The following is an 18,200-nucleotide window of genomic DNA, read 5'->3' on the forward strand; positions in this document are numbered from 1 at the left end:
CCCAGGTGGGGCCCCCGGCCACGGAAAGGTGCAAAAGCCATTGGTGAGTGCCGGCTTGTTCTGGCGGCAGCGTTTGAGGGAACTCTCTTTAATTGGGCCTGGGACTAAATCTGAGACATTGGCGATGAAGCCCAGCACATCCCCAAGGTCGTCCCCAAGGTCACGGAAGTGACAGAGCCCACAGAACCCCCATCCTGCGGCTGCAGCACCCTCCCACCAGGCAAACCTCGCTTGCAGAAGCTCGCTCTGCGGGGCACCTGGACCTCAAGGCATGCGCTACGTGGAGGCAGCAAAGGGCAAGGGCAGCTCCCTGGCCCGTGTGGGCAGTGAGGGCTCCTGGTGGGGCAGGGCACTGGGAGCTGGCACTCCTCTGCTCCCAGTCACGCACGCCTCCGCCTTCACTCACTGCCGGTGTCAGAAGCATCAACACATGCACGGCGTTGAGGCTGGGCTCCAGTCCACGTGCCAGGGGAGGCCCCAGCAGCTGATCCATGTTCGGTGCAGTTTTCTAGACAAGCCAGGGGCCCCAGGTGGCCCCTACCTGGCACTGAGAGCAGGCCTGCTGACAGCAGCCCCTCGGCTGGTGGCCCTGGTCTTGGCAGGGGGCACGCGTGGCTGGCTTCTTCTGCTATCAGGCTCAGAGAGTGTTTCTGAGAATACCAAGGCATCTAGTGTGCAGGCCAGGCCCCTGCTCACACGGGCACACACAAACCTCCTGCGGGGCACATGGGCGCGATCCCAGTGTGCGGGCACAATTTCCTGTGGGCTTGTGCACAGGGATGCTATGGCTACACAGTGAACACAGCATATACTGGGCATCCCCTCCTGGTGCCCGCTAGTCACCTTCATCTCCTGCTGCGAAAGGACTGTGTGCCCCTGCTCTGGCCTTCCCTAAACCGCTCCTTGCTTGGGCCCGAGAGGTGCAAGCCCAGTGGGAGAGCTGGCTCCTTGGGAGGAAGGGTGCTGGTGAGTGGACACAGCATACAATGTCCTGCTCTATCTCGCCCTCTGGGTGACACAGACCCAGTGAGGGGCCATGTTCCTCATCAGCAGGTGCCTGGCTCCGGGAGCCACAGCAAGGATGTCCCTCTGTAATGCTGGACAGGCTGGGAATGGGGGCTGGGGAGACCCTGGGAGTCCTGCCTGGCCCTTTAGGAGGTCACAGCCATGTTGTAAAGGCTGGGAGAGTAGAGAGGACCCACACAGCTGGCAAGCATTCAAGAAGCGCCATGGGCATCCACTTCCAGTCGGGCTTACAGTGCCTGGGAGACTGCTGGAACTGGCACCCACTGCACAGGTCTGCCCCAGCTGCCCTACCACCTGCCCGCTGGCCCATCTGACAAGTCACTCAAAGCAGTGGACACCAAAGGGCAATGCTTTCTAAGGACTATTAGTGGGCTTCGTTGCTTAGAAGCACCGGACTCCAGACCCAGAAATGGTGGACTCCCCAGCTGTACTGGCAGGTGGCTGACTCACTTTCTGTCACAAAGTCCACTGGCCTTGGGTTGTGGCCTTGACGGCTTCCGTCTGCACAGCAACCCTCTGTGTCACGGGCGTGAGGCCAGAGGGACTGTCTTCCTTCAGAAAGGAGGAGGATTGGGGTGGGGTCTGCTGCTGAAATGAGGTCACTCTGGGACCCCAGGCCCCCGTGTGCAAGTAGGTGTGTGCTTGCAGACACGGGCGCCCATCTCTGCACCCCTCCCCACAGCAGCCTGGTCTAGCCTGGTGAGTGGTACGCAAGGTGTCAGGCCAGGCTGGGGCAGGGACACCCCCCCGTCCACTGAGGCCAGAGTAAGACCCGCCCCAGGCTGGCCCACCCCAGTAGCCCCCTCCCTGTTCTGTGTGATGCCCATGGACAGACCTCCCTGAAGCTAAACACAGACTTTGTGGCCAGGCTGGGTAAGAGCGATCCAGAAGGTGACACCCACTGTATGTGGTACAGGATCACACCGTGTTTACTGAAAAGGCTTTGGAGGCGCAAGGATCTCTGAGCACCCTGCAGGCCAGATCCACGCAGCACAGGGACTTCTTCCAGAATTCTCTGATCACAGGGAAGAAAAGCTTCAGGAACCCAGCCAAGGAATGGCAGAACCTTGGGCAGCCGGCCTCGGGCAGGCTCCAGTGCAGTCATGGCCGGAAGTTGCCGGCAGCTCTGCAGCCCCCACCCTCCAGGGCCACGCCTGACACTTCTGCTATTGTCCCTGGAGGTAGTTGATGTGACACGTGACAAAATAGAGATTGTTTTTATCCAAAAATTAAAACCTCATCAGAACCAATCTGGACATTGGAAGCGGAATGGAGGTGGGTGGAGCGTCGGTAACAAACATGTGGTTCTGCAAACCCAAGGCGACAAGCAGACACATGGGCAGACTTCAGGGACATCGGCCAGCTCCATCGTGCGCCGCCTGGGTCAGACCTGGCCAGCCACGGCCCTCCCGTGACTGCTACACATTCTTCCCAGCAGTGAGGCCAGCCCCATGACCAGTGCCAGGCCCTGCAAGGCCTGCTCTTCACCCCCTGGCCTTCTCCAGCAAAGGAGCCCGGTGTAGATGGACAGACCCGATTGACCTCGGGCGAGAGAGACGGGCCTCAGGAGGAGGCAACTGTGGATGCCACCATGGTCATCGGAGGGCGTCCTGCCCCAGACTCCTCCCTGCACAGCGCCCCGCGCGGGGGTGGGGGAGTCTCGCTGCACCCAGTCAGATGGGGAGTCTCCTGCAGAGTCGCCCAACCCACACCATGGCCCCCGGGGCAGCTGTTGAAATTCTGCATGTAGATAAAAACAAACCCTGGCTACACTTCCTAGTGAGAGCTAGAAAAGAAAAGGGAGAAGGACTCTGACCTCACCAGGCTCAGAAGGTGGCCAGCAGCCCCTTCCCTCTGCAGGCCAGCGCCATCCCCAAGGAGTATGCATGGGCACCGTCCCAGCAGCAGCAGTCACTGTGGCGGCAGGTTGTCTCCCATCCGCTGGTCCTGCGCTGTCCCAGCAGCAGCAGCAGCAGCAGCAATGGCCACTGTGGCAGCAGTGGGCTGTCTCCCGTCTGCTGGTCCCACAGGCCTTCTACCTCTCTGCCCGGATCTTGTATCGCAGCACAAAGTAGGCAATGAGGCGCAGGGAGATGAAGAAGATGCCCAGAACAATGAAGTCCAGGTAGAGCTTGGCGTTCTCCACGTCCAGCTCGCGCAGGATGGCCTCTGACTTCTGGAAGTGACACGTCTCGTCGATGTCGCAGTGTAGGTCCTCCCGGTCCAGCCCGTAGATGGACAAGATGACGCCCTCAAAACCGTACCTGGTATGGGTGTGGAAGAAGGTCCCTCAGCTGCAGCCCAAGCCCTGGCTCCCAGCCGGCCACCCTTGCCTCTCTCCTGGGCTATCCCCTGGGCACCCAGGGCCCTCTCAACTGACACCCAACAGAAGGCTCAGCAGGTGTCCACGGATAGCATTCACTGCCAGCCAACAGGTGGCGCCCCTGTGTACTGTGTCACCAGTGCACCTGCAGCAGTGAGGATGGGTGGTGGCTCTCCCTCCCTCCCACGGTCACCTTGGTAACCAGGGATGCATGCTACCTGACGTAGGAGATGTAGGACATCCACTGCAGGTAGGTGGGAATGGTGTCGAAACTGACGAAGAACCCTGAGAAGAGCAGGACTGGGATGGCCGTGACAGGGCCCACGAAGGTCGCTACCTATGGCAGGGGACATGAGGATAGCTGACCGCAGAGCCCTGGGCTGGGAAGCTGCCCCACTTCCAGATTCCTCGCAGGGGAAGTGGCTCGGCCACAAGCGCAGAGGGCAAAAGTCAGAAAAGTGGCAAGGCTCCCTGCCACCAGGCTGTGAAAATGGGAGGGGGCCAGGGGACCTTCAAGAGCAAGAGTACAGCTGCCCCCGGGAGCTGACAGGTAGGGGTGTCCTCCAGCTGGGGTGATGTCCCCCGGGAGCTGTCAGGTAGGGGTGTCATCCAGCTGGGGTGATGTCCCCCGGGAGCTGACAGGTAGGGGTGTCCTCCAGCTGGGGTGATGTCCCCCGGGAGCTGTCAGGTAGGGGTGTCATCCAGCTGGGGTGTAGTCCCCCGGGAGCTGACAGGTAGGGGTGTCATCCAGCTGGGGTGATGTCCCCCGGGAGCTGACAGGTAGGGGTGTCATCCAGCTGGGGTGTAGTCCCCCGGGAGCTGACAGGTAGGGGTGTCATCCAGCTGGGGTGTAGTCCCCCGGGAGCTGACAGGTAGGGGTGTCATCCAGCTGGGGTGTAGTCCCCCGGGAGCTGACAGGTAGGGGTGTCATCCAGCTGGGGGTCTCATGTGGAAGCAAAGGTGCAGAGGTTGGACACCTGCCCAGCTGTGACTACAGCTGTCTCAGAGCCAGCTGACTGGACCCCTTGGAGACCAGCAGGGGCAGGGGGCCGTGCACCCCAACAGGACCCCACCTATGATAGAGGGGTTCAGGCTCGCCTGCAGATGTGAGTAGGAATTAAGCCATCACAATGCCTGGCTCACATGCATGCTGTGTGTGGGAGCGGGGTGTGTGGTGTGGTCAGTGTGTGATGTGTATGTGTGGTGTGGTCAGTGTTTAGTGTGTGTGTGTGTGTGTGTGTGTGTGAGTGGGGCGTGTGGTGTGGTCAGTGTGTGATGTGTGTGTGGGAGCGGGGTGTGTGGTGTGGTCAGTGTGTGATGTATGTGTGTGGTGTGGTCAGTGTGTGATGTGTGTGTGTGGTGTGGTCAGTGTTTGGTGTGTGTGTGTGTGTGGGAGTGGGGTGTGTGGTGTGGTCAGTGTGTGATGTGTGTGTGTTGGTGTATATGGTATCTAGTGCAGGTGCGGTGTGTGCTGTATGTGCCGTGGTGTGTGTACCCTATGTGTGGGGGTGTGCAGGTTAGGCGTGTGGTATACATGTGTGTGGTATACATGTGTGTGGTGTTTGTTTGACATATTGCAGTGTTTGTGTGTGGTATATGTTGTTTGTGTGGTATGGGTGATATGTGGTGTATATGATGTGTGTGGTGTACCTGTGGCATGTGCAAGGTACCATGTGTGGGGTTGTAAGTGGGGGCCCCCAGTCTGTGCTTCCTCTGGTGATCCCTAAGGAGTGTCGGCCTGCGAAGGGCCTGAGGGTAGGGGTGAAGACTCCAGCGGGAAGGCTCCTGGGTCTGAGTGCCGCCATGGGGTGGGGCAGGGCCATGGGATGGGGACAGGGCCATGGGGGGCAGGGCCATGGGGTGGGGCAGGGCCATGGGGTGGGGCAGGGCCAGGGGGAACAGGGCCATGGGGTGGGGCAGGGCCATGGGGGACAGGGCCATGGGGTGGGGCAGGGCCATGGGGTGGGGCAAGGCCATGGGTGGGGCAGGGCCATGGGGTGGGGCAGGGCCATGGGTGGGGCAGGGCCATGGGGTGGGGCAGGGCCATGGGTGGGGCAGGGCCATGGCGGGCAGGGCCATGGGATGGGGACAGGGCCATGGGGTGGGGCAGGGCCATGGGTGGGGCAGGGCCATGGGGGACAGGGCCATGGGATGGGGACAGGGCCATGGGGGGCAGGGCCATGGGGTGGGGCAGGGCCATGGGGTGGGGACAGGGCCGGGGAACAGGGCCATGGGGTGGGGCGGGGCCATGGGGGACAGGGCCATGGGTGGGGCAGGGCCATGGGGGACAGGGCCATGGGTGGGGCAGGGCCATGGGTGGGGCAGGGCCATGGGACTCTCAAGGGCTGCATTCATGCTGGGCAAGCCGGGCCAGGTTGGGGGAGCCTGGAGGTGGCAGTGGGGAGGAAGGAGGGCCCGTGGGAGGGCAGCCGCATGACAGACCCTGTTCACAGGCAGCAGCCAACGCTGTGCAAGGCTGGGGTGGCACAAGGCATGAAAGGGGCTGGGGGTGTCCCTCTGGAGCCCCCAACTCAGGCAGGTACCAGGGCGCTATCCACCAGGACGGAGATCCCCCAGGCCAGGGAGGGAATGGTCATCCCCCGGTACCCTGGGGCCAGCGCCGAGCTCCCGCTGCTCTGTGTCCAGTGACCCTACCCATCAGCTTGCCTCATTGTTCCTCTCTGCAATGGGGGCAGCACAGCATCTTCACCTGTAGGCGTGCCTGGGACTGAAGGCACCTGCCATGGCTCCTACCCACCCACCCTGACTACCCAGGTCGCTGGGCTTCCTTCCCATGGAAGTGATGTCAAAGCTGGTTACGGCAGTCAGGAGTGTGGGGGGAGGAGCAGAGGGAGGAACTGGTGCATGCTTCCCAGCAGGCGCTCATGGGAAGCCCAACCCACAGCACGGTCCTTAGTAGCTACCTGAAGGGAAGTGGACGCCGCTCCAATCAGCAGCCCCAGGGACTGGGCCACGAGTGACGTCATGGTGCCCAGCGCAGCGAATAGGACAAAGCGCACGGCATCGGACGGCTGTGACGTCATCCAGTACACGATGCTGCAGTAGGCCACAGGAAACAGGACCTGACAACATGGGCCACCTCGGTCACCAGGAGTCAGGCAGCTGGCCACCCATGCTCCCTAACGCCGCCCACCTGGTTACCAGGAGTCAGGTCTGGGCAGCTGGCCACCCATGCTCCCCAACACTGCCCACCTGGGGATGGGGAGTCAGGCAGCTAGCCACCCACGCTCCCCAACATCGTCCACCTGGTCATGGGGAGCCGGGCCTGGGCAGCTGGCTACCCAAGCTACCCAATGCCACCCACCTGGTCATGAGGAGCCGGGCCTGGGCAGCTGGCTACCCAAGCTCCCCAATGCCGTCCACCTGGTCATGGGGAGCCGGGCCTGGGCAGCTGGCCACCCAAGCTACCCAATGCCACCCACCTGGTCATGAGGAGCCGGGCCTGGGCAGCTGGCTACCCAAGCTCCCCAATGCCGTCCACCTGGTCATGGGGAGCCGGGCCTGGGCAGCTAGCCACTCATGCTCCCCAACACTGCCCACCTGGTCACGGGGAGCCGGGCCTGGGCAACTGGCCACCTACGCTCCCCAACGCCACCCACCTGGTCACGGGGAGTCACGCAGCTGGCCACCCAAGCTACCCAATGCCGCCCACCTGGTCACGGGGAGCCAGGCCTGGGCAGCTGGCCACCCACGTGTCCCAACACTGCCCACCTGGTCACGGGGAGCCGGGCCTGGGCAGCTGGCCACCCACGTGTCCCAACACTGCCCTGCCTCTCAGGGAACCCCGTACCACCAGCCCTGTGGTTCTTTGCAGCATGACCAAGAACTTCAGCCCCTGCTCAAGCCTCACTCCCGCCATCAGCGCACCTGGAAGGGCACGTCGGCCATGGTCTTGGCGAGGTAGTAGGCCTTCAGGCTATACCAGTAGTTCAGGTGTTCCCGGAGGAACACGCCCATCTCCAGGGGAACTGGGAGCAAGGCAGATGGAAAAGAAGGGTCAAGTACATGCAACCACAAGGCGACCCAGACAGGCCACCCTGTGGCCACAGCCCTGACCCAGCTGTGGGCCGTGCCCTGCACTCCACGTCCTCCTGCCAGGCTGCACAGGGTCCCTGCATTGTCGCATCTGTGATCTGCCCACATGCAGCACCAGGGGAGCACCTGCTGAACAGGTGACCTGTAACAGGTGCATCCCACCCCGGCTTTTCTCGTCCTGGATCTGCCTCGTGTCCCCCTCTACTGCACGGCTTCCCACTGCTCCTGGAAGTCAGGACAGCGCCGGACAGGTGGAGGGGGGACCCTGGGAGTGAGTCCTGGTGCAGGAGCCTTCAGTGACCATTGCTGCATGCCCAGAGAGGCCCAAGCTGCCCTCTAGTGGACAAACTGGGACAGCATCGAGTTCTGTCCATGAGAGTGGCCCAATCCCCGCGCTGGTCACAGCAGGGTCATCTGGAGGATGGATGGGCCTCTGGGCAGCACTCCCAGGCTCAGCATCCTCCACCCGTGGGTTCACCCTGTGCCTCCCACAGCAACTTCATATTCCACAGAAACTAGAAAACAACCTTGGCTGTCAGAAAGCCCATCTGCTGGTCAGCCCCCTTCGGCCCGTCTGCTGGTCAGCCCCCCATCAGCCCGTCTGCTGGTCAGCCCCCCTTCAGCCCGCCTGCTGGTGAGTCCCCTTCAGCCCGCCTGCTGGTCAGCCCCCATCAGCCTGTCTGCTGGTCAGCCCCCTTCAGCCTGCCTGCTGGTGAGCCCCCTTCAGCCCGCCTGCTGGTCAGCCCCCATCAGCCTGTCTGCTGGTCAGCCCCCCATCAGCCTGTCTGCTGGTCAGCCCCCTTCAGCCCATCTGCTGCTCAGTTCCCCGTTGTAAGCTGGGGCCCCGGGGAAGCGGGGAGGCGGCCGGGGCCAGCACTCACATGTGAGGACCGTGGGCATGAGGGCAGCAAACATGAGGAAGAGCATGGAGAAGAAGAGAAAGCCGGAGTTGCTCAGGACCTTCTTGGCTTCGTTGCCGATGCCCAGGTAGAGCAGGCCAATGAGGAGGCCGATGCCGATGTGCGAGGTGATGCGCAGGTGCGTGAGGACCTGGGCGGGGGGCCAAGGGGCTGGTGGTCAGGGCCTCAGCTCCCGCCAGGGCACCCCCAGGCACCATCCTCCCCTGCCTCCAGGACACAGGCCTGAGCCCCAAGCCTGCTCAGACTCACGTACCACAGTGTCAAGGGCACACACAGACACACACAACACCATGTGCACACACCACACATACATGTGTACAGTCACACACAAACACGCATTGCCTATGCATCCGTTGTACCTGAGTATGTGTGGCACACGTACAGACACATGAACACCACATGCAGGCATGTGCGCTTTCACACAGCCCTTGTGTGGCCACACATGTGCACACAGTGTGTGTGCACACACAGAGCACAAGACATTACTATACTTTGCTAAATCCTCTTCAATAGCAAGGAATCCCACGCCCAGAAGTGAGGAAAAACAGCAAGTGTGGGAGAGTGGTGCAGAGCGGCTGGGGGAGGCACTGCCTGCTGTCCCAGCGTGGGTGCTCACGGGCAGGCCCCGCAGCAGCCCTGGGCACACCCCTCTCGCAGCAGGTGGCCGGTTGTCCAGTTAGGAAGTGGTCATGTCTCCTACTTATACAAGACCACCTTCCCTGCAGTCCCCACCCAGCCCCCAAGGTCCTCCAATGGTCAGCTTAGCCATGGCGTTGATCTGGCCACTTATGCAAGGACCAGGACCTGAGTGCCTGCTCTCTCCAGGAGGCTGGCAGGACCACCACCCTCTCCACTCTTCATGCCCTCCCTTTGCCCTGAGGATGGACGTACTGCTGGGGCCCACCCAACCCACAGCTTCCCACATGAAGCACGTGCGAGGCCGTCACACGTGTGGGAGGGGGTTTGTCCACCGTCACGGGAAACTTGGAGGGCCAACCAAGATGGACAGCACAGGTGACTCGAGGGTGCGTGCAGAGCCTGCTCCCCACCACTGCTCCAAGGCGGAGTCAGAGAGCCACTCACCGAGTCGCGCACGATGCTGAGGAAGGTCCTCCTGAAGAGGATGCAGAACTGCGTCAGGCAGCTGGCGGAAAAGCTGTGGCAGCCCTCCACGGAGGCCGAGTCCTGTGGACACACGGGAGGTGGAGCGGGAGGCGCCAGGGGCGGGCACTGCGCGGCAAGTGCACCAGGGATGGGCGCTGGGCTGGAGTGGCAGGTGCACCAGGGATGGGCGCTGGGCTGGAGGTGGCGAGTGCACCAGGGATGGGCGCTGGGCTGGAGGTGGCAGGTGCACCAGGGATGGGCGCTGGGCTGGAGGTGGCAGGTGCACCAGGGATGGGCGCTGGGCTGGAGGTGGCAGGTGCACCAGGGATGGGCGCTGGGCTGGAGGTGGCAGGTGCACCAGGGATGGGCGCTGGGCTGGAGGTGGCAGGTGCACCAGGGATGGGTGCTGGGCTGGAGGTGGCGAGTGCACCAGGGATGGGTGCTGGGGGTGGCAGGTGCACCAGGGATGGGTGCTGGGCTGGAGGTGGCAGGTGCACCAGGGATGGGTGCTGGGCTGGAGGTGGCAGGTGCACCAGGGATGGGTGCTGGGCTGGAGGTGGCAGGTGCACCGAGGCAGCTCTGCCCAGTCTGGTGGCATGCACAGGCCCCTTTGCCACTCACCCACTTTACCTCTTCTGAGGGCCGGTGCCACAGGAAAGGGTTCACCTCCGCCTCACCCCCAAGGTCTCTCTTGTAGTCAGAGTCACACATGCCCTCCCGGACCGCTCGCACCAGCCGGCCATTCTGATCGCCGTACTCGCCGGATGCCACCTCCATGACTGCCCGGGATGGCGGAAGAGAGAGTGGAGGAGTGTCAGTCACAACAAGGGGGTGACAACTGTGCAGACACGAGTACTAGGGCGCTGTCACTTGGCACAGCGCAGGTGTCACTCTAACAGGATGACTGTGAACCCCAGCACAGGTGCCGCCTCGTGAGGACACCAAACCCTGTGTCAACCAGCGTCTGGCTCCGCCCCCATCGTGACAGGAGAAATACAGCATGCCCGAGATAGGGAGGCCATTGGCTTGCCCGACCTCCAACCCCAGCATCTCCTGAGTGCCCACCGAGGGCCAGGGTCCTTGAGGGCTTGGACCCTCTATCCTGCACCCCCCTTGCAGATGTCAGCAAGTGAATCCTCCCCTGGCTCCCCTCCCGTCCCTCCTGGACCCCGTGGTCACCTCCTCCCCACCTCCAGGTCCCACTCTGCCCTACTTCCTCTGGCTGGTCTTCCTTGCCCAGGACAAGTGCCACTCCTCAGGCTCTGCTGACCTCTGCTCCCTCCCCGGCCTCCTGGGCTTGGCTGCCCTGGCCTTCCTACTGGATCCTCCCAGCCACCTGCCTTCTCCGAGCACTCGAGCACTCCCAGCTGGAGCTCTAAGCCAGGCTAGACCTGCAGCCTCTGCTGGGCTCTCTGCTGGCTCACAGCCCCACCCAGTGAGCCATGCCCCTTCCTCCCGCCCTCCCCTTGTCCCAGTCCCCCTACCCTGGGCACGCCTTCTCCTTCCTGCCCCTCCTGCCAGCTGCCCACCTCCCTCCCTATCTCTCTCTCATGCTCAGACTCCCAATCCTGAACCGGCTCCTCCAGGCCCTTTACCTGAGGCTCCCCTTGGCCCCTCCCTTCCCCCCTCATCTCTATCATGGCCCCCTGTCTTCCCAGGAACAACATCCCGAGAACACTTGGGAAGCCATGGGATCCCTTAAAAAGCTGCAGGGACAAAGGCGGCGGCTGAAATGGGGGCAGCAGTCCTCACACACATGCCTTGTCCTGAGATGGGCTTACCCTGGAGAAGGGTGGACCCTGAATCCGGTGACCAGTGTCCTCACGAGAGAACACGGGAGAGCGGGGCAGGTGTGTTCACCTGGAGGAATGTGCTCCCCAGCCCCGCAGCCCCTGGCTGTGATCTCTGGAAGTCTCACCCGGGATGGTGCCTGAGCCACACCTGCAGTGGTTCAGGCAGGTGTGACAATCCCAATCAGACAGAAACAGAAGCTGCCCAATGGGAAGCAGGCTGTCTTTCCCTCCATGCCAGCCAAGGCTGTACTCACCGAAGTCGGCTGGGTTGTGGTAAGTGGGGCAGTTCAGCCCCAAATCCCTCAGGTAGGGCACAAGGTTGGAGACCTTTCCCCGGTACACGCACTGGCCCTGGCTGAGCACATACAGCTGGGAAAGCAGGGAGAGAGGGTGTGAGCTCCTACCTGCAGGCGGCTGTCACCTGCCACTCCAGCCACTCTCCTGCCCAGCACCACCCCACATGATCACCTAAGGGCCCTGATGAAGTTCCAGGAAAACACTCAGCAACTCGGCCAAGCCTGATGCGTCACTGCACGGCTTGCTTTGTGCAGGTGTGGGCTTCCCTGCAGCAGGCCCCATGGGGCAGCTTGGGGCCCACATACCTGCCTGGGCCTGCGTACCTGCCTAGGTCCATGTACCTGGCTGGGCCCATGTACCTGTGGACCACATACCTGCCTGGGCCTGCGTACCCGCCGGGGCCCATGTACCTGGCTGGGCCCCATACCTGCCTGGACCTGCGTACCTGGCTGGGCCCACGTACCTGGTCGAAGAGCTCGAAGAGCTTGGCGCTGGGCTGGTGGATGGTGCAGATGATGGAGCGGCCTCCCTGTGCCAGCCCTTTCATCAGGGAGACCACCTGGAAGCAGGAAGCACTGTCCAGGCCACTGCAAGCAAGGAAACACAGTGAGACGTTTTGGACCAGGGCCTGGAGACTCGGGGAGGCTGCGCCCGGGAGGCAGGCTCTGTGGGGGCCTCTCAGTGGGGACTGTGCTCTGAATGGAGGCACACAGGGCAGGGAGGGTGGAGAGCTTCAGAACCATGGGGCTCAGCAGCAGCACCTCCCCAGGAAGTGTCAAGGGTTGGCACCACAGCCCTGTCCTGCAGGCCCTCTTGGGCTGGCCATGGGGGCCAGCTGGGGCCAGAGCCGCACCTACAGGTGTTTCACAGGACATGTAGTGGGACCTTTCACAGGGACACAGCTTCCCACGCTCCTTACAGGCTCTTGTGGATGCCCCATGTGGTCCCAGGTGCCCAGTTTTGCAGTGAGGGACAAGGGGACTGGTGTGTGAGGACAGACCCCTGGAGCCAGGCCTCTCACGGCAGTGCAGCTACACTGCAGCGACGGGGGCAATGATATCTACAGCATTGAGGCTAGCACAGCGACCAGGGCTGGGCCTCCTTGCTGGCCATGGCGGATTCCGAATGCAGCAGCCATCCCCAGGAGGTGATCGCGGCTCGGGTGCAGCTGGAGAGCCAGCCCGCCCCTGAAGGCAGCTGCTCCCGGAGCTTGAATATGCGTGGTGTTCCCAGCACACACAGCACTGGCCCCAGAGCCACCATGCCTTGTGGCAAGGTGGGGAGTAGGTGTCACAAGACAGGAGGGCACTGTGATGGACGGACCCCCAACTCACACCCCCACGATGAACCAGCAGCTGGGGGTCTCTGACTGCAGTGTGGGTACTAGGGTGCACACTGGCCCTTGCCCAGGAGAGGGGACGGGGTGGCAGAGCCTGTCTCCTGCTATGGCTGGGGAGGGTGCTGGGGCCAACCCTGAGAGCACACAAGTTCAGGAGATGCCTTCTCCTTGGCCGCCTGGTCAGACCCCCTCCAGCAGCACACCTGGTGGGCTCATCGAAGAACATGACGGGTGGGTTGTTGACCAGTTCCAGGGCGATGGCCAGGCGCTTCCGCTGGCCGCCCGACAGGCTCCCGGTGCGGGTGTTGGCACAGGAGAGCAGGCCCAGTGCTGTCAGGATCTCCTTGACCTGGGGGTGGCAGCAAACACATCAGAAACTGCATGTCGGCCAGCGCCCACGTGGACAGCCCTGCTGGCCACCCTGCCGCACAGGGACCCCTCCCCCCAGGCCGCCAGCTCAGGCCTGGGAGGAAGTGCCTGAGTCAGACCTGCAGGCATGAGCTCCTGCCAGGGGCGCACGCGCTGTCCTGTGTCCCTCATAGAGATTGTGGCCAGTCACTAGCTGGTGAGTGGACGTGTTCATGAGCACACATGTGGATGGATAATCGGTGTGTGACCACGTGGCTAGCATAAAGCAGAGGCCACTGCGGTTACTACATGAGGCCAGGATACAATGTGCATGGCGTGACCTCAGCACAGTGACCATCTGATGCACGGCAGCTATTGCTGCCACCACAGCTCCATGATGGCAATCACACAGGTACAGTCCGCAGTTGCACAGCAGGTGCACAGAACGAACACGCCTCAGGAGCAGCAGAGCAGTCACCCACCATCACTACTGACTCTGAGGGGGCTAAGGCAGGGTACCAGCCTGTGGGCCCCAAGAAGCGCAGGTAGGAGCCTCTGCTCAGTGGCCACCTCAACTCTCAGACGCTGGGAAGCTGACTGCACACAGAATGAAACAGGGCTCCACGCAGAGTCCCCCCACAGCTCCCCGTCTGCTCTGGCTCCCCATTCACTTGGCTTCTTCCTCTCAATCCCAGAATGCGAGGGTTCCACAGGAAACCTCTTCATAGCAACAAGCCGGCATTTGGCTTCTCTTAGAAACCAGGCTCGTGGAAAGTGGGCGTGTGGCAGGGGCCAAGGTGCCCCTTGGGACTCCTCTGGCCCTGGGATGCCCATGTCCCATATGCAGAGTCTTGTTCAAGGCCCAGCTCCTCCACTTCTGAGTCAACATCCTGCTAGTGCCCGTCCCAGGAGGCAGCAGGGGATGGCCGAGTACTTAGGCCCCAGCACTTGCATGCGGGAGACCTGGAGTGAATTCCTGCCCCTGGCTTGGGCCTGGCTCGGGCATCGCTGGCACAGGCTTGTCGGGGAGTGAGCAAGCACTGGGAGGCGTGCCTCTCTGTCCTTCAAACAAAGTGAAAATAAATAAAATTGTAAAAATCAAAAGGAATTTCCTCTCTCAAAAATAAATTTATAGGCAAAAAAAATCAAAGAAATCGGGGACAAGAGAGCGTCACTCTTCTAAAGGCCGAGTGCTAACGCCAGGGACCAGGCTGCTTCTTGTCGGGGTGCGGGGGTGGGCAGGCGGTTATTTTAAAACCAATGGCTAACCATCCTCATTGCTGGCAGTTAATGAAAAACAGTGTAACGTAAGTGTATCAAACACTCAACAGGCACAGGGCACGGCCTGGCCATGAGGGCCCCACCCTCCAGACACCTCTGAGCTGAGCCCGCCAGCTCCCCGCATCCGAGGGGGAGCTCGCTGCTCTGGCCCCAGCGGCCTCTCTCCTGGGCTCTGGCTGTGCCGGCCCCAGGGCACTGGGGGCAGTCCCTCCTGCCCACACAGGACAGAACAGGCAGCCAGCAGCCAGCAGGAGCCGCACTGCCAGGTGCCAGCACGCACTTCCCCACTCACATGGTCTATCCTGCACGCGGTCCCAAGCGGCACTCACCATCTCCCTCCGGCCTTCATCCTTCTCCTGCAGCTTCAGGTGAGCCGACACCTGTGGGGACAAGGTGTACAGCGTGAAGCAGGCTTGACTGTCGTGTGTGTGTGTGTGTGTGTGTGTCCACCATCTCAGCAATGGGGTGCTCCAGCAATCGGAGTTGACCTGCAGGCCATAGCTGGGGGTCCTGCAGCCACTGCCCGCATGGCCGTGGTCTGAGAGGGTCAGGCTGGGGCTCGTGAGGCACACTCAATGCCACTTCAGCTGAAATCCTGTCCCCAGCAGGGACTGAGGAAATACAGATTGAGTACCGACCGTATGTCGGGCCCCCACCTTCTCTGCAGCAGCAGTAGCCGTGCAGGGGACAAACCTCCCTGTGCAGAGTGACAGAGCCCGGTAGCCACAGGTACCCCAGATCTCCCCAAGGCCATGGGCAGCCGTGGGACTCTGGCTCATGGCTCAACCTTCAGGGGCTCCATTCTACATCTCTGCTCCTGCTGACTGCACAGAGCCATGTCTGCACATAGCCTGGGACCTAGCAGGTGCTGGCCCACCACTGGCTCCGCCCACCTCCAAAACTAGCAGGCAGGTAAGAAGGATAAGGAGGCCCTTGGAGTTCCAACAAGTTCAGCCCCCACCCCATCATGAGCTGGGACGGGGCAAAAGATGCAGAGAGGCTCAGGGACCAAGGACAGCTGATGGGGAAGCCCCGGGCCCCTTGGAAAACAGGACTGTGGTCACCATGGACAGGACCCTCTGCATTGGCTGGGTCAGCAACCTTCTTGGGGACTTGGCAGCCACTGTGCTAGATGGGCCTTGGAGCTTTCTCAGCAGAGCTGCTCAGCAGGGAGGTCCGGGGTGGGGCCTGGGGTGGAGGCCGGGGTGGGGCGGGGCATTCACCATCATGGCCTCGTGCACGGTGAGGTGCGGCAGCAGCATGTCGTCCTGCATGATGTAGCAGGACACCTTCCGGAAGCAGCGCAGGTCCCGGGGCGTGCCGTTGATGAGCACTGCCCCCTTCATGCCAGTTTCCCTGCAGGGACCCAGAGAGGGGGAGGGTGGGCCATCAGCCCCAGGCCTGCCAGGCGAAGGTCCCCCACAGCCCACGTGCCACAGAGAAGACCAGCCCATAGCAGCCCCAGGATGGACACACATGTACTGCAGTGAGGACTGTGCCTGCCTGGCTGGGCAGGGCTCTGGAAGATCAGCTTCTGGAACAATCTGTAAGTAGCAACTCTCTCCCCACTGCCCACCAGGCCAGGACCAGGGGACGTGGGGAGGGAGGACACTAGCAGGGCCCTCGGGCTCCTGGGGGAACTCTGTGGCACAGTGAGTAAAGATGCCGCCTGTGACACTAGCAGCCTGCATGGGCACCAATTCAAGTGCCAGCTGCTCCACTTCCGATCCAGCTCCCTGCTAAGGCGCCTGGGAGAGCTTAGAATCCTGCATCACGTGGGAGACCCAGAGGGAGCTCCTGGCTTCAGCCTGGCCTAGTCCCAGCCACTGCAGCCATCCGGGGAGTGACCCAATGGATGGAAGATCTCTCTCTGTCTCAGCACTCTGTCTCACCAGTTCTTTCAAATCAATAAATCTTTAAAAACAAACCCTAAACATTGAAGAGTCATTCAGAAGCTTCAGGCAAAGTTGTGCCCGTGGCTGGTCAGGAAATGATGGCTCTGATGGTTCCTGCTATCAGCAAGGGACATGGCCCAAGAGAGCACTGGCCCCTAGGCATAGCAGCAGTTCCCCTCCTTTGGAGAACTTCTGAGACACCACAGAGAGGTTCAATTCACACAGCTACCATCCTAAGACCTGCTCCATCGGCAGGGGCACTCGGGGTGCCTGCGCCCCGGCGGCTGGAGGCACAGGTGAGGCGCTCGTGGAGGACAGGGCAGCTAGGGTGCGCTCACCTGTATCCAGCCAGGATGTTCATGAGCGTGGACTTGCCAGCCCCCGAAGGCCCCATGATGGCCACCAGCTCTCCACTGTTGAACTTCCCTGAGATTCCCTTCAGAAGCGTCTTGTAGCCTGCAAAGCAAACACAGCGCACATGGTCTCTGATTTGCACTGCATGTGCCCAGTGAGGTCCAGAGACAGATTCTAAGGTGGCAGCCCCTACCATGCTCTCCAACGCCCCATGCTGGGACAGCTTGGTGGTACGGCCAGTTGAGCCATTTGGCGACACCCGCATCCCCCATCAAGCGCCGATTCCAGGCCCGGCTGCTCTGCGTCTGACCCGGCTCCCCAGCGGGCAGCTCATGCTCTGGGGCTGTGCCATCCACATGGGGAATAAGCCAGTGGGTGCAACTTTCTCTCTCTCTATTGCTCTGATTTCAAGTGAATGAAAATAGACATTTTAAGAACCAAAACACACGTGCTGCCACCTAGGTGAGAAACAGCCTCATGCCTGCTTCACACTGCGCTGGCTTCCCCGGCTTGTAATTGCCGGCAGCGACAGCCTTGGTCATCAGCCTGCGTGTGACACACTGCACTTCCCCACACACCCCACCCCCAACTTAGAAAGTGTGACCCCGTGACTCCCATCTTAGAGCAGTACTCCACCTGACAGCCCCAGCTCGGAGCCGCGCCTGCCACACTGTCCCTCCCGCGCCCAGCACGACCCGCTCATGTTGAGTAAACTCAATCTCTCCCTGTCCTCTCATTCACACAGGACTTACTGATACTTCTTATATTTATACCAACCTGTGTTTGCATACAATTTCTTTGATAAATAATAGCTTTGTGATTAAACCATGATACATTATTAATTCCTTAGTTAATTTGCAGAGTTCACCATCATGCACTCACATCCAGCTGCTTTGGGACTTCTGCCAAGCCTCACGGTGGGAAGACTGGCAGCCCTGGCAAAGCCACGCGGTTTGACTTCACGACACAAGGACAGGAGGGCTTGCTCCCTGCCATCCTCCTTCCTGACACCAGGAGCCACCTTGAGGTGGCTGGGCACAGGAAGAAGCAAAGGCCACAAGGCTGGCAGACTGGGGCTTCTGACCCAGTACAGAGGCGTGGGCAGCTGTGGTTCACCCCAGGGGGAAATGCATGCCAGGGGGCAAAGGGCCAGGCATGGTGGGCGGCAGCATGCAAGCTGCCACAGCAGCACACCAGGCAAGACAGGAATCGAACACAGTGCCCTCGGTAGACAGACTGGGGATGACAGAGGGCTGCAAAAAGGGTATCGCAACTATACTGTGACGGCCACCCACCTCAAGGTGCCACAGTTGGCCAGGAGAAGCTAGCCTTGCCTCAGGGCCAGGGAGGACCCCTTCCCATGTCCAAGACAGCGTGAGGCTATGAGTACCCAACACGTGGCTGAGCTGACACCGGGTTTCTGGCATTAGAGAAATGCAGCCCCAAGCACAGGGGTTCACGCTG

General features: G+C 61.5%; 1 protein-coding gene across 2 annotated transcripts in view; it reads right to left on the minus strand.

Moving 5' to 3' along the window:
- Positions 1-3,002: 3,002 nt before the first annotated feature.
- Positions 3,003-18,200, minus strand: part of ABCG1 (ATP binding cassette subfamily G member 1) — a 34,769-nt gene continuing 19,571 nt past the window's right edge. The window contains exons 3-15 of one of the 2 annotated variants that reach the window (XM_058661592.1): positions 16,721-16,838; positions 15,711-15,843; positions 14,817-14,867; positions 13,062-13,207; positions 11,983-12,106; positions 11,477-11,591; positions 10,060-10,208; positions 9,409-9,510; positions 8,287-8,455; positions 7,238-7,338; positions 6,274-6,432; positions 3,568-3,686; positions 3,003-3,290 (exon numbers count right to left, since the gene is read on the minus strand). In XM_058661592.1, coding sequence (XP_058517575.1) covers positions 3,062-3,290; positions 3,568-3,686; positions 6,274-6,432; positions 7,238-7,338; positions 8,287-8,455; positions 9,409-9,510; positions 10,060-10,208; positions 11,477-11,591; positions 11,983-12,106; positions 13,062-13,207; positions 14,817-14,867; positions 15,711-15,843; positions 16,721-16,838 — 1,715 coding nt within the window. In that variant the 3' untranslated portion in view covers positions 3,003-3,061. Of the gene's footprint in view, positions 3,291-3,567; positions 3,687-6,273; positions 6,433-7,237; positions 7,339-8,286; positions 8,456-9,408; positions 9,511-10,050; positions 10,209-11,476; positions 11,592-11,982; positions 12,107-13,061; positions 13,208-14,816; positions 14,868-15,710; positions 15,844-16,720; positions 16,839-18,200 lie in introns of both variants that reach the window. The other variant, XM_058661591.1, reaches the window with a different exon arrangement.

The sequence above is a fragment of the Ochotona princeps genome, chromosome 3 (assembly GCF_030435755.1).
Source record: "Ochotona princeps isolate mOchPri1 chromosome 3, mOchPri1.hap1, whole genome shotgun sequence".
NCBI lineage: Eukaryota > Metazoa > Chordata > Mammalia > Lagomorpha > Ochotonidae > Ochotona > Ochotona princeps.